At 45.0% G+C, this 14,528-nt stretch overlaps 1 protein-coding gene and 1 long non-coding RNA gene across 6 annotated transcripts in view; one reads left to right on the forward strand and one right to left on the reverse strand.

Moving 5' to 3' along the window:
- Positions 1 to 14,528, reverse strand: part of SLC24A3 (solute carrier family 24 member 3) — a 497,947-nt gene that overhangs the window by 24,957 nt on the left and 458,462 nt on the right. For all 5 annotated transcript variants that reach the window (XM_017945044.3, XM_021921282.2, XM_017945046.3 and 2 more), the window contains 4 exons: positions 13,767 to 14,028; positions 5,686 to 5,852; positions 2,258 to 2,372; positions 451 to 563 (listed from right to left, as the gene is read on the reverse strand). In XM_017945044.3, the coding sequence (XP_017800533.1) occupies positions 451 to 563; positions 2,258 to 2,372; positions 5,686 to 5,852; positions 13,767 to 14,028 (657 nt within the window). The remainder of the gene's footprint in view (positions 1 to 450; positions 564 to 2,257; positions 2,373 to 5,685; positions 5,853 to 13,766; positions 14,029 to 14,528) is intronic.
- On the forward strand, positions 2,449 to 5,905 carry LOC103888155. Its single transcript, XR_652561.2, has 2 exons — positions 2,449 to 2,609; positions 5,649 to 5,905. It is a non-coding gene; the product is annotated as an uncharacterized LOC103888155 (long non-coding RNA).

Here is a 14,528-nt window from a genome sequence, read left to right on the forward strand (position 1 = left end):
GCTTTTACATATTTAAATGGCTGGAACAAAAATCAAAAGAAGTGTAATATATCATGACATATAAAAATGATATAAAATTCAAACTTCAGTTTCTATTAGGAAAGTTGAATTGAAACAGACAAGCCCGTTTGGTTATTTGTTGTCTATGGCCATTTTTCTACTACAGCAGCAAAGCTGAAGAGCTGTATAAACATCCTCTGGCCCACAAAGCCTAAAATATTTAGTATTTGCCCCTTGACAGAAAAAGTTTGCTGACCCCTGCTCTAAAGTCCTGAATGTCCCTGCAAGCCTGACTTAGGAAGGCCTTTGACAAGGAGAATTTGTTTTCCCCTCAATATTACGATTTCTACACCCCCTTTGCCCCGAGACAAAGACCCTGTGGCCAAGGCTGTTAAAACAGAGTCCACGTAGCCCTGGATTTCAGGAGAAGTCCTGGAGAAAACCACTTACGTAGGATCCGTAATCCACAGCCAGGGTCTGTAGAGCCCAGGGGAGACCGAGGCCAATCAGAATGTCAAACACGTTGCTCCCAATGGAGTTGGACACGGCCATGTCTCCCATCCCTGCAGCGACAAGAGGTCACTTAAGTGAGGGAACGGAACCCAGGAGAGTGCAGGGGCCCCACATAGGACTCTCCCAAACCTTTAATCTCACAGCCAGAGTGTGGTTCTGCAAGCTCACATATGTGCTTCTCTTTCAAGGCCATCACCCATGTGAAAGGATGACACCAATTATCAAGCATAGAAACACACGTTCTATTGAATGGTTGACCTTTACTTCAAACATGATCACTGACTGAATATAAGTGATTCAAAAAACCAAATACAGTGATATGCTTTGTGTCTGTGTCCCCACAAAATCTCATGTGGATTGTAGTCCTCAGTGTTGGAGGTGAGGTTTGGCGGGAGGTGATTGGATTATGGGGGTGGTTTCTTACGAGTCGTTTAGCACCATCCCCCATTGGTACCAGCTTTGGGACAGTGAGTGAGATCTCGTGAGATCTGGTCGTTTAAACGTGTGTAGCACCTCCCCCCACCCTCTTGCTCCTGCCATGTAAGGCATGCCTGCTCCCCATTCACCTTCCACCATGACTGAAGTTTCCTGAGGCCTCCCCAGAAGCTGAGCAGATGCTGCCATGCTTCCTGTACAGCCTGCAGAACCGTCAGCCAGTTAGAGCTCTTTTTTGATAAATTACTCAGCCTCAGGTATTTCTTTACAGCCATGTGAGACACACTAATACAGATGATTTCAAAGATTCTGGAGATTCTGAGACATCCTTATGGAAAGAAATAAATTCAACCATTCTAGAAAGTGACTCCTGAGATCACACCTGCACACTGGGTCATCTTCCAACTGCCCTGCACTGTCTCTAGGCCTTCTTCAGAATAACTGAACAATAGTGTAGACAATAGTAGAGCTTCGTGAGGATGTCTATGGGACACTGGGCTAAGTTTTGTAGCTCAACACACATTTGTTTGAAACAAATGCCCTCCAGCATAAATCAGGCAGATGCATCAGAACGAGTGCTGCAGAAGGGTGTGGCCATCTGGGGCATCTGTTTGGGAAAGTGAGCTGTGAGCCTGTGAGCTTGGCTTTGAAGGAGGGAAGGATCTGTCACACTCTGAAAACTGACCTCTGGGACCTGTCACTCAGAGGGCACTGCAGGTGGGTCAGCTTTAGGGATGGGATCTGTCCTCAATTTTCTTGTCCATAAAATGGGGGTATGATTATGCTTACTTCACAGAGCTGTTGTTTAAATCAAATAAGATACTGCATCTGCCATGCTTTACTCAGCAAAGGTTAGCTGTCAGTACATTTCCCACTACTTTGAATAATAGAAGGATGGTGATACAGCCTCCAGAAGAGGCTACGGGTGCTACCTGGAAATGTCTTTGCTTTCCTCAAGGGTGGGACTTTCTGGATCATTTCTCTGTTCTTCTGATCCCAGGAAACCTTTCAACCAACATGGCATCACCCTCCCTCCTTCCAAACCTTGTTAATTGCCAGGTAGGTACCCCAGGTAGAGAGGCCCTCTCTTCCTTCCTTCCTTCCTTCCTTCCTTCCTTCCTTCCTTCCTTCCTTCGTTCCTTCCTTCCTTCCCTCTTTCCTTCCTTCACTCCCTCCCTCCCTCTTTTCTTCTCTTCTCCCTCCTTCCTTTCTCTTCTCCCTCCTGCCTTCCTTCCTTCCCTCCCTCCCTCCCTTCCTCCCTCCCTCTTTTCTTCCCTCCCTCCTTCCCCATTGCCACTGGAAGTCCCACCTTGTCTGGCCACAATGAGGCTGGCCATGCAGTCAGGCACGCTGGTCCCGGCAGCCAGGAAGGTGATTCCCATGATGACATCAGGAATCCCCAGGGTGTAACCAATGATTGTGACCTAGAAGGAGCAGGAAGAGATGGTGAGCTGAGGGTCACCTCAAGCCCCACCGGCCCATGGTTCTTCTGATGGAGACTCACAACAGGGTACCGTCTGGGCTATCTCTGTGGGGTGCAATGTCTGCTCTCTGTATCAATACTATGTGGATGCCGGCTGGGGCTGCAGGTCAGGGGACGGTGCTATAATAGGACCCATGCTTCCCAACAAAACATTGGTCTTTTCACTTGTTCTTTTCAGGTGAGGTGGGTGGTTTGAGAAGAGAAAATAGAATTTCTTAATATTGGGACAGAATATTTGAACTACGGGTGGCCCTGAGGAATCCAGAATGGATGGATGCTTTGCTTGGAATTTGAGTGTCCATGTCAGGGGGGATGCATAATGGGAATTTAGAAGAACTGCAAAGGGGCTGGATTTGACAGTATCCGTACTTGTCAGAAAAGGCATAACTCTAAGGTTGGGCACAGTGGCTCATGCTTGTAATCCTATCACTTTGAGAAGCCAAGTTGAGAGGACTGCTTAAGTTCAAAAGTTCTAGACCAGCCTGAGCAACATAGTGAGACCTTGTCTCTACAAAAAATTTTAAAAATTAGCTGGGCATGGTGGTGTATGCCTGTGATCCCAGCTCCTTGAGAGGCTGAGGCAGGAGGATGGCTTGAGCCCAGGAAGTTCAGGCTGCGATGAGCTGTGATAGTGCCATTGTACTCCAGCCTGGGCAACAGAGTGAGACCCTGTCTCAAAAAAAAAAAAAAAAAAAAGACAAAGCCGTAACTAGCATTTCCTTTTCTCTGTTCCTTGAAGCTTGGTAGCAATTTGCTGTCCTCGTCCATCTTCATCATAATAGCTTCTGGGGACCATTATCTTAAGTGAAACAGCTCAGACACAGAAAGTCAAACTCCACATGTTCTCACCCATAAGTGGGTGTTACGTAATGTGTACACTTGGACATGGGTGTGGGATGATAGGCAATGGAGCCTCAGAAGGGTCAGGCGCAGAAATGTTGTGTTTCTGCATCTCATTTTCCTCCCTGGAGACGGAAAGTCAGGAAGGCCAGAGGCCACCCCAGTTTAAATTCAGCACAGAATGAAGTGGGGTGGGTGATGACAAATTACTTTAACGGGTACAAGGCACATTATCTCAGTCATGGATACATTAAAGTCAGGACTTCGTCACTTCCATCACACAATATGTCCATGTAACAAATTGCACTTGTACCGCTTAAACTTATGCAAATATAGAAAAGGCAAACGTAAGCATGCTTAAAAAAACAAAAGCAGTTGATGAGGCAGATGATGAGGGAGCTGGTGGCAAAAAAAGAGGTAACTGGAAAAAGAGACATATTCCCTGCACGTGGGCCCAAGAAGAAGATAACTCACAAGAGTTGAAACTGTTAGATCATTTTAGGATGCCACTTTCCATAAAACTACAGGAAATGCAAACCACATGTTGTGAGGAGCACATTCTTCTCACAGTTCCTCCTGGGCCAGCCCTTGAGAGACACCTACACCCGGAACCCTGACTTCACTCCAAAGGCCATAATCCCTCCTTCCCTGTTCAAAGACTGGGGGGATGTGAGTGAAAACCATACAGATGCCTGCCTTGCCTCCTTTCAAACCAGAGAATGCAGCTCATTTCTGTTCAGTACTGAGCAGAACTGAACAGAATTGAACCTGGGGTGGCCACAGGGCTTTCTGACTTCCAGTCTCCAGGGAGGAAAGTGAGCTGCAGAAACACACGCTGTTTCTATTTTGTTGCTTTGCAGCAAATGGAGCTACCGGCATCCTGGCCAAACCTTGTTTTTCCTTTTTAACCCTCAGTTCAGTCCCTGTAGGAATCTGGTTTGGCTTAGCCAGGCTTGGCCTCTGGCTCATCATTTTCATGATCATATTTGTGGCTCGGTCTGGAGTTCAGGGGAGCAGACTGCTCAGGTGGCTGGGACCAGGTCTCCGGCTTCTCCTAGTTTTCTCCCTTAGTCCTGGGCATTGATTGGGACTTACTAGAACCTCTGCTGGAGGGAAAGGAAGCAAACAGAAGGAGGTTGAACCTCAGATGAGTCAGGTCAGTTAGACTGCTGGTTAGGGGACTGCACAGAAAATCACATAGCACCTTAAGGTCAGGGACAGCCAACACTGTCCCCCAAACCCAGATAAGAGGTGGCACTTGGTGCATATGTCAGATAAAAACATTAGTGAATGCAGGATGAGGGAGAAACCCTTGGCTATAAACCTTGGGTTTTAAAAAAATGTTTGTGATATTGAGGGAAGAGAATATTATGAATTAGTTGTGTCAGGTTTACCAATTTGCAATCCATGTAACAAAATTTTTCTGGGTATTTTTGGTCCTACCAAAATACCTTTTTCAGAACCTTCTTTTTAGCTCTTGAGTTTAATTCTCCAGATTTATATTGCATTTCTGTCCAACACTCAAGGCAAGATTAATTTGGATTTGCATCATTTTGCCATGCCTTTTAATTTCTGGCCAATTCTAATGATTTGGAATTGCTCCCCCCTTAAAAAGTATAGCCATAAATGGGCAATGCATTCTGGAAGGCTGGGTTTCCTCAAATGGCTTTGTTAATGTCAAAGCCACTGAATCAATGTCAATCAACTAATGTCAGTCAATGTCAATCAACCAATGTGAATCACTGACTCATTATTTTAGCCTCAGAAGGGACCCTTGAGTGATCACCTAATGCAATGCCTCATTGTCTGGTTGAAGAAACTAAGTTGCTGATAGGGATTGATCACCATTTCCCAATTCTTCATGCCTTTCCTCCATGTCCTTTGCCCTGAGACATGGCTGTTCTTCCCACTGGAGCAGGTGGAGTACATTTCCCCCATGCCATTGATGTGGGGCTTGGCCAGTAAAATGTGAGTGGACGTGATGGTAAGTCAGGGCCAGGAGAAGACCAGGGAGGCATCTCATGTTTTCATGTACTCTCTTGCATTCTAATGATGCACTGTGAGAAGAGAATATCCCAGGTAGCTAGCCTCTAGTACAAAGAAAATGAGCAGACATGTGGAGTAGACATGGACCCCACCTGCTGCCTGAATCAAACACAACCACCCTGAAGCCTGAGAGACAGTTGTATAGCAAGTCCCAGCTAAGATTGATAAATCTACAGTCAACCTGAAGAGGTGTGAGCAGGAGAATCGATGCCTGCAATTCTAAACTACTAAGTTTAGGAGTGGTTCGTTGTGCAGCTTATTGTAGCAATAGCTGACTGGTACAGTTATAGGCCGAAACCCTGACTCTTATTCCCTTCTTTTTCCTCTAAAGAGGTTTAACAGTGCCATGGGGTCCCAATTGCACTCACCATCCACACCATCATGTAGGAGAAGGCTGCGATCCACAGCGTGGAGGAAGCAAACGTCACCATGAACCATTTCTCCCAGCGCGGCTTGTTGCAGTTGGGTACAGTGAAGTATAAGACGAAACTCAGTGGCCAGGTGAACGCCCATTTCACTGTTTCCAGTTTACCCGCTGGAAAAATGAAAACGGCCAAAAAGAAATAAAAAGAAAAAAATGATAAAGAACCCCAGTTAGCTTTATTTCCCTGCGCTGCCAAGCGTCTGTACTGCTTTCCCCAGAATTAAACCTTATTATATTGCTCTTTTCCTAAAACATTCAAATGACTTTCCATCACCAACGAAACCTGACATACAACACCAAGCAGAATTAAAACAAAAATTATCCACTGCCCACCTGCTAGTTAGGTCTCCGGAATGAGAGGGTGAATCACTTCTTAGTAACACCGGACTTGGGGGATGGTTTGGCAGATGGCCAGGTGGGAAAAAAGAGGAGGATACTCAGGACAAAAAAGAGGCGGAATGTGTGTAGGTGTAGGGGGTCGAAATGGGGGTGGGGAGCTAGGAAGACCACCAGTGGGCTTCTGTTTTCCACGTTTTCGCCCAATAATACAGCGTCAGCGGACGCAGCGCCACCTGGTGGAATTTCTCAGCATGGTCTGTCAGCGGGCCGGAATCTTCAAAGAGGATTTGAAGGCTCTGCCTAGACTTGTATTACTGTCCTGATTAACTGCTAATTCACCTCTAGAAAGAAATATGCATACATATTTCCATGTACTCCTCAATGCAATCCAGATACACAGTGTCTCTACCTTCCAGAAAGTTTCCTGTGCCTCTTTCTAGTCAACTCCTCACCCTCTACCACCATAGATACTGTTTTAACTGTTTTCCAACTTCAAATAAAACCATATAGGATGTTTTCGTGCCTACCTTCTTCTGTTCAGCCTAATGTGATTGAGATTCATTCATGTTGCGTGATCCATTCCTTTTAATTGCTGTGTAGTATTCCATCCTATAAGTGTGCTACGATTTGTTATCCATATGGCGGTGGGTGAGCATTTGTTTGTTGCCAGTGTGAGGGTATTACAAGCCAGATGACTGCGAACACTGTTGTACAAGTCTTTTTGTGGGCATGTTTCATCTCTCTTGGATGAAGACCCAGGAGAATTGCTGAGTCATAGGGTGGATGTTTATTTAACTTTATAAGAAACTGCCAGTTTTCCAAAATGACTGAACCATTTTATATTCCCATCAGAGTTAAGGAGGAATTTTTATAACATTTAAACAGTAATTAAATGTTTAATAAAATGTATTTTAAAATTTTAGACCAGTATCCAGTATTTGTTTCATATATCCTACCAATCTCCCAATAGTTTCTAAAAACTGCATAGATAGAACAATTATCTAACATTATTTCGGGCACCCTCTGGCCTCTCTTAAATGGCCGAGGCACAGTGTCTATGGGAGGCAGAGGGGTTTCTCATCAGATGGTGCTGGGCTCTGGTCCCTGCTCTGTGGCTGATGAGCTGAATGACTCCGTTATTTAAATTCTCTACACCTCAGTTCCTTCATCTATGAACATGTGTATACAGCAGCACTGAGCTGACAGAGTTGCTTGGAGAATTAAATAAGATGATATTAGAACGACGGCTGGGACAACATGAGCTTGCAAGTTGTTCCAGTCAAAATCCTGGGAGTCATTCTTGATTCTTCCCTTTCTTGTATCCCCCACAGCCAACCCTGGCAACCTGACAGGGTATTCCCACCATCTCACTATTCCCACAGCCTCCGCTGGGGCCAGGTTCACCAAGCCTGGCTGACAACCTGGCTTCCTAAGGGGACTACTGCTCCAATGCCTGTCCTATCTCCATCTGTTTGCTACCAGTAGCCAGAGGAAAGAGCCTCAAAAATCAAATTGTTCTAGAACCTTCCATTGGTCTCCACTGCCCTTAGAGTAAAACCAGGTCTCCCCACCATGGTCTGTAAGGCACTGCCTGATTTTGCCCCAACTGCCACTCTCCCTGCTCACATACTCCCTGGTCTTGGCTTGCTTTCTGTCCTCAGAGACTCCAGCCCTTTTCCTGCCTCAAGGCCTTTGCCCTCACAGGTCTTCTGCCTGGATCTTCTCATGGCAGAGTCTGCCCTGTCACGCAGACCACTTCACTGCTCAAATGTCATCGGGCCCTCAGATAAATCTAAATATAACCCTTATCATCTCAGTCCTGCTTTTCTATACTCCTTTTTATTTGTTTCATCCAAATATTTCCTGTCTTAAACCATCAGGGTTGTTTGTTTCTTAATTTATTTTCGGTCTCCATCAAATTAGAATAAAGTCCATGAGAACAGGGGTCTTCTCACTTGTTTAGCACCTGATTTTGAAAGGCAGGAATAGTCCTGAGCTTATATCACATTTTCAGTAAATAGCAATAACAATTGTAGTAATAATGTTATTATGAACAATTTAATCAGACAGACCAAAGAAAATTACTTGTTTTTGAGAATCTAAGGCTATCCAAAATACAAGTACAGAGTAAAGCAAGCAAACAAAAAATTACCAAGAAAGGAGAAGTATTTTCCTATTAGCTGCTATGAATCTTGTTAGATTTAAGATTTGGAGACGGTCAAGTGAATGATGAGAACAGAGAGACTGTGCTTGCTTTGTAAACCAGGAAGCTTGGCTGAGAGTTGTTTGGAGACGGGCTTCCAAATGTTGCAGAATCCAGGATATGGGCAGCTCTTTGGATCCCACATGCATCCTGGAATTCTGCACATTCCTAAATCCTGCAATGTGCTGATAAGGCATTTACCCATGTGGAACTCCAAGAATCTCCTCAATGGCCTTCCATATGGCTGATGCCCTCACACGGACAGGGAGACTTAGTTTAGTTTAAAATGCACACCCAATCAAAGATGACAAAGAAACACATGAAGAGGAGGAGAAATAATCCCAACTTGACTCTTACATTTTTCAGAAAATAAATAAATAGAGGGAAAAAAAAATGAAGTCAGAACTTACAAGTGCAAGAGCTTGGAAAATGATATTGATTAGACAAAGTTGCAAGAAGTGTGAGTGCCAGTGAATGTTGAGTTCTTATCAACTGTTTTAAAAATTTCTGACTGGACACTGGGAGGGCATTATATCTGGAAAATGTCATTTTCAATGATATATATGCTTGCTTTAAGTTATTGCCCCTTTGTAACAACAACCACCTTAAAACTAGAAATTCAATGAGCATTATCTGAATCATATATTTAAAAGTAACACAGCAAATATAACAAATACAAGGTACAAATATAAGGTGTCTTTTAAAAGTGATTTTGAGGAGCAAAGACAGTTAAATAATGATTACCCACATTTTAGCTGGTCTTAATTTTCCTTCTGTTTTTTTTTTTTTTTTTTTTTTGGAGACAGAGTCTCACTCTTTTGCCCAGGCTGGAGTGCAGTGGTGTGATCTCAGCTTACTGCAACCTTCGCCTCCCAGGTTCAAGTGATTCTCCTGCCTCAGTCTCCCGGGTAGCTGGGATTACAGGCGTGCGCCACCATGCCCGGCTAATTTTAGTATTTTTAGTAGAGACGGGGTTTCGCCATGTTGGCCAGGCTGGTCTTGAACTCCTGAACTCAGGTGATCTGCATCCTCCCTTTGCCTCCCAAAGTTCTGGGATTACAGGCGTGAGCCACTGCGCCCAGCCCTTAATTTCCATTTCTGAATAAAGGGGTTAAAAAGGTTTCCTTTCCTCTTTGAGTCAACAACATTTCTGGACATTTTTTCCGTCTTCTGCTCTATTACCATTGGGTCAAAATAGAGCAGCAAAGGGGATAGGTTTCCTCTTCATTCATTCATTTAATACATATTTGTTGAATGCCCTCTATGGCATTTTGTGCCGGCCGACTGCTGCAGGTGCTGGGGGTACAGCAATGAATTAAGGGAAAAAACTTCCCTGCACATGGACCTGATGTGCTGGTGATTACCTGATTTCACAAAAGTCAGCCAGCAACTGAGAGCTGAAGCCAGGGGCCTGAGCCGGGCCCATAAGCATGATAGTATCCCTTTGGGTTGGACTTGGCTTTAGCAAGCAAAAACATTTGTTTCTAAATTATGTTCCTCAGTCTGCTTTAAGAAAACTGAATTCTATCAGAGAGAGAAAAAGTTATTGCACAGTATTTTAGACCTAGACTTAAATATATGCATTTGTTCCGATAATATAGGCAATAAAAATGCACACTGTTTTAAGGTAAAAAATATAGAAAAATATAATTTTGCTTTGGAAAAACCTGCTTGTATTTTGGTGTATTTCCTTCTAGTTTTTCTTTCCCATGGAAATGTGTTTACCTATATACACAAGAAAAGGTTTCTTTTGCTGTCTGTCAACCATAAGGCTTTCTTCACCCAAGAGATAACAACAGCTGCACGTTTATATGCATGTATGTGCATATACCAAGTGTAGGAGTATATAATATATATTATGTGCATATAACCTATAATATAGTATATACATATATAAACATAAATATGTTAATATCTGTGCATATATTATACATGTATACAATCTATTGAGTGTATACAGTATACATGCGCATGTTAATGTGTTATATCAATCTTGAATTGCACACTGTACATATATGTACATATACGAACTCACAAACAGTATTCACATACTCCTAAATAATTACTTTCTTGGTAATCATCATACCCACTCTAGTCAAGTCCTGAGAGAAGAAAGCACTGTGGCTGGGTGCTGGAAACACAGGGTACTCACGCCTTGCAGGACGACTACGAATGACTATGAGAGAGAAACATGTCCTCATCGTGTGGGTGGACCCTTTTCAGGCCACAGGAACTTGACTTGATAGGAACCCATCTTGGGGCTCCCAGAACTGACTCCCTGGCTTCTGGATGCCCTCTGCTGGCCAGAAGCACCCCTCAGGCTTCTCACCCGTAAGCAGAGGCCTGTCTGCCCCTGCAAGGGGCCTGGCTGGGCATTCAGTCCCCTTGCCTTAAAATGGAGTTCCTAATTCTGGGCCTGGGATTCCTTAGCAGCTGGTAGAGGGGAAGAGACAGTTGTAATTGGGGGAGTTCACTCTTTTCAAAGGCAGACTCGGGCTCTGAATCAGGCTTTCGTGCATCTTAGAAGAACTGGGATGATCGCTGAGTGCCTCTAGGTCTCTAGCCCCTCGGTGCTCCAAGTGTAGCACACAGACCAGCAGCGCCAGTGTCGCAGGATGCGGGGGGTTCTTGATTAGCAATGCTGACTCGGGCCTCACCCTAGACCTCCTGAATCAGAACATGCATTTCATTACGGAAGCCCAGGTGAGAAGGGCTGGTAGAGAAGAACTTGGAATTCTGCTTTCTATCTTGGCAGCTGGGGGTCCTTGAATGACATGGAGACCCCACGGGATGGTATGACCACACAGAATATCATCTCCTCTCTCTTGCCTGTGCTCAAGAAGGACATGGGAGGGGATGTGGGGTTCCTGAGCCTCAGGTGCAACATTTGTTGGGGTGAGATGCCTGCAGCCATGTCTCCTAATACACAGGAGCCCAGAAGGTGTGGCTGGAAGGTCTGAGGCCTCCATCATCTGCAACCTAATCACAGTGAGACAGAGGGTTGGGAGCAGGAGTTTCAAAGACCTTGAAACCGCACGGTGAGCTCTCATCCAGAAGAGAAATATGGAACCAAGGATCTGAAGGGGGCACTGGGTCTCAGTCAGTAACGAGGCCCAGGCACTGGGCCAGACTTGGCCTCATCTCACACACGCATCTTTCATTGTCCCCTGGAGGGGTGCACTTGGGGATTCTGGGCTCCCAAGATGCTAACATAGAACTTGGCCACTTACAGACCTTCCACTGGCTCGACTATTTCTTTAATTAGTGAAAGAGTTTAGCAAAATAAGCATTACTGGAGCTTGGTTATGGCCAGCCAATGGTGGACTCTGAAAGCAGGGGCTGAGTAGGCGGAATTCTAGACATGGGCCCCTAAGATTCTCAGGGTCTGTGAGTGGGATGGGCTATCAGCCTTGTGACTCTGCTGTGCTGTATGGCACAGTTGACCTTTAGGTAGAGAGATTGTGCAGGTACCTGATCTAGTTGCAAAGAGTTCTCAAAAGTAAAAGGGGAGCCAGAGAGATTAGGAAGGATGGTGGGAAGAGGTCCACACATCCAGGTGAAGGTGGAGGGGCTCCATGGCTTTTAGGAACAGTGGAACATCCCCAGCTGACAGCCATCAAGGAGCTGTACAGCCACAGTGAACTGGTGCCTGGTAATGATTTCTCCCAGGGCCTCTGCAAAGGAATGGAGCCCTGGCTACACCTTCATTATGGCCTGTGAGACTAAGAATCCAGCTGGACTTCTGACCTACAGAACTGTAAGGTAATCAGTGGGTCTTGTTTTGAGCTGCAAAATATGTGGTATTTTGTTAGGCGGCAACAGAAAATGAATGGAAGGGTTTAAAAGGGAGGAAAGGAGTGTTTTTTGTCATTTAATTCTTAAGATGTTTCTGTCTTGGTTGATGGGAAAGGTTGCCAAGAAATATATCCGATGGTGGCAAAATGGATAAAGGACGAGTGTACATTTTTTCTATGAAGATAATATACTGACAAGTGATGATTCAGCTTTGGGTGGGAGGTGAGGGAATGGGGGGTTATAGGAATGTGGATGAATATTTTCTGATTCGTTTTGGTAAGTTCTTGATGAGGTTGACATCTTGGGTGCCCTGAGTGGGCACAGGGCAGCTCTGATTGAAGTTTTACTTGCTGTCCTCTGGACAGAAAGGAGCTCCCCTGGAGCACAGCAAGACCCTGTATCTGAAATTAACACTGGACTCTGACACTCGGCACCATGTCTTACCACTAAATGGGCTTTGAAGTGGATCAAACGTTTCCTCAGATAATCCTGCACATTCAAACATCCCAAAGAGGTTGCTGCACATGTATACTGAGCCTCACACACTTGACAGTCAATGTGAATCAGACTAGTGTACTCTTCCCTGAAACAGCCAGAAGCTTCTGGAAGGTCCAGCAAATAGGCAGAATTCTTTGGGCTTGGTCCAACTGCTCCGATAATGGGTGGGGTGGGGTGAAACAGTTTCTGGAACAACCAAGTCCTTGTTGGAGGCAGCAGTTGGGAGAGGAGGACACTGCCCTGGCGACTGAGGTCCTGAAAGCTTCTTCAGGGCTTGGCGTCCACCAGGGCTGACCTTGGCAGGACAGCTCTCCTGGCGAGGTACAATGGGATGGGTGGAGGTGAGTGATGTGCCTCTCCTTTTGTGCACCAAACTGCCTTGCCCACAAGGGTCATGGGCATTTCCTCCTTCATACCAAAAATTCCTGCAGAACAGCTAAGTAAGATAAGACCATCCCCTGAAACCAGCCCAACTGTCCCATAGAACTGATGTTTATAGTTTCTTTTGAATTAATATAAAAACTGACTCTCAGCTTTAAAACTTGAGAAACGTTCATTTGTCTTCTCTGAGCTCTTTTCTCAGGAAATGGACCATTAGGCCTCCCAGATGGCATCAAGGAACTGAAACTCACCAGATCGTTGTGTCTGGACAATGAGGAGTCAGATCTCTCCTTCATCGTGATGCCTGATGGACTGCCTACTTCCTGCGGAGCAACTCCTCTTCCTTACTTCTCCCTAATTCCTATTTGCCGGAAGGTAGCTACATTCCTTCCCTGCTATATAAATCCCCAATTGCAGTTGCTCAGTGAGATGGATTTGAGACTGATCTCCTATATCCTCGGCTGCAGCACCTGATTAAAGCCTTTTTTCCCTGGCAATATTCGTTGTCTCAGTGACTGGCTTTCTGTGCACTGATGAGCAGGACCTAGACCAAATCCCTGGCATTTCAGTAACACTTGTACAAAACACAGCTGATTAAAGAGCTCACATTTCAACCAATGATCATGGACCCCCATCTTGGCCATCTTTGAACTTCTACAACAAAGTCCTGCCCAAAGAAGACTTGATATACATATTCTCATGTTCATACAGAGATTTTAAAAAATTGAATGGTAAAAAGATCATTCAGGGGCATCTACTCAGTGGCTCAAAATAGCTCCCAACCCCAGCCCAGACATAGAACCTCTTACAGGGGGGGTCGAATGGCGTGTATGGTCCTTCATCATCATCGTCGTCCTCCTCTTCCTCCTCGTCATTCTCATTGTCCTCATTTTCATTCTCTGTTTCGTTGCCAGCCTCAGCCACAACATCGTCCCTCCGTGTCCCATTCACGCCCCTGTCTGGGGCACTGCTGGGCCCTGTCCCATTCTCCACAGTGTGCTTAATTGGGATTTTGATGGCCACCTCGGATTCCCCGTTGGTATAAGCCCTGCTGTTTATCAATCTTTGTCTCTGGAAAGAGAAAGGTGCACTCTTACCACGGTCAGCGGGATTGCAAATACCTTACACTCAGAACACGAACTGTTGGGATTTTTTCCTGACAGCTGACGAGATGCTTCCAGAAGACCCTGGAGTCAAGTTTTAAGGGGCCTCTCAATGTGATAACCAACTCCAGACAACGTCCTTCTGGGAGGAAAGATTAATTTTTGCAAATTTGAATTTGCAAATTAGAATTTGCAAATCCCTTTAGAGGAAAATTCTTGTGTCTGGGATGTGCAGTTCCTTGATACTCTGTGTACTGTGGTGTCATCTTTCTTCCCCAGACTGCAGGAGTTCCTGGGTTCCTATGTGAGAAAGCTGAACAACTGTGTTTGGACTAGTGTATCAACAAGGCTACACTCCAGAAAAGGAATGCACAGCAAAATTCAAGTTAGGGACTCTGTATTACTTTAAACTAAGGTAACCCTTAGTTAGCAACAATTTCTGTGCAAGTTTACGTCAGGGAGCTTTAT

The sequence above is a fragment of the Papio anubis genome, chromosome 16 (assembly GCF_008728515.1).
Source record: "Papio anubis isolate 15944 chromosome 16, Panubis1.0, whole genome shotgun sequence".
In the NCBI taxonomy this organism is placed as follows: Eukaryota; Metazoa; Chordata; class Mammalia; order Primates; family Cercopithecidae; genus Papio; species Papio anubis.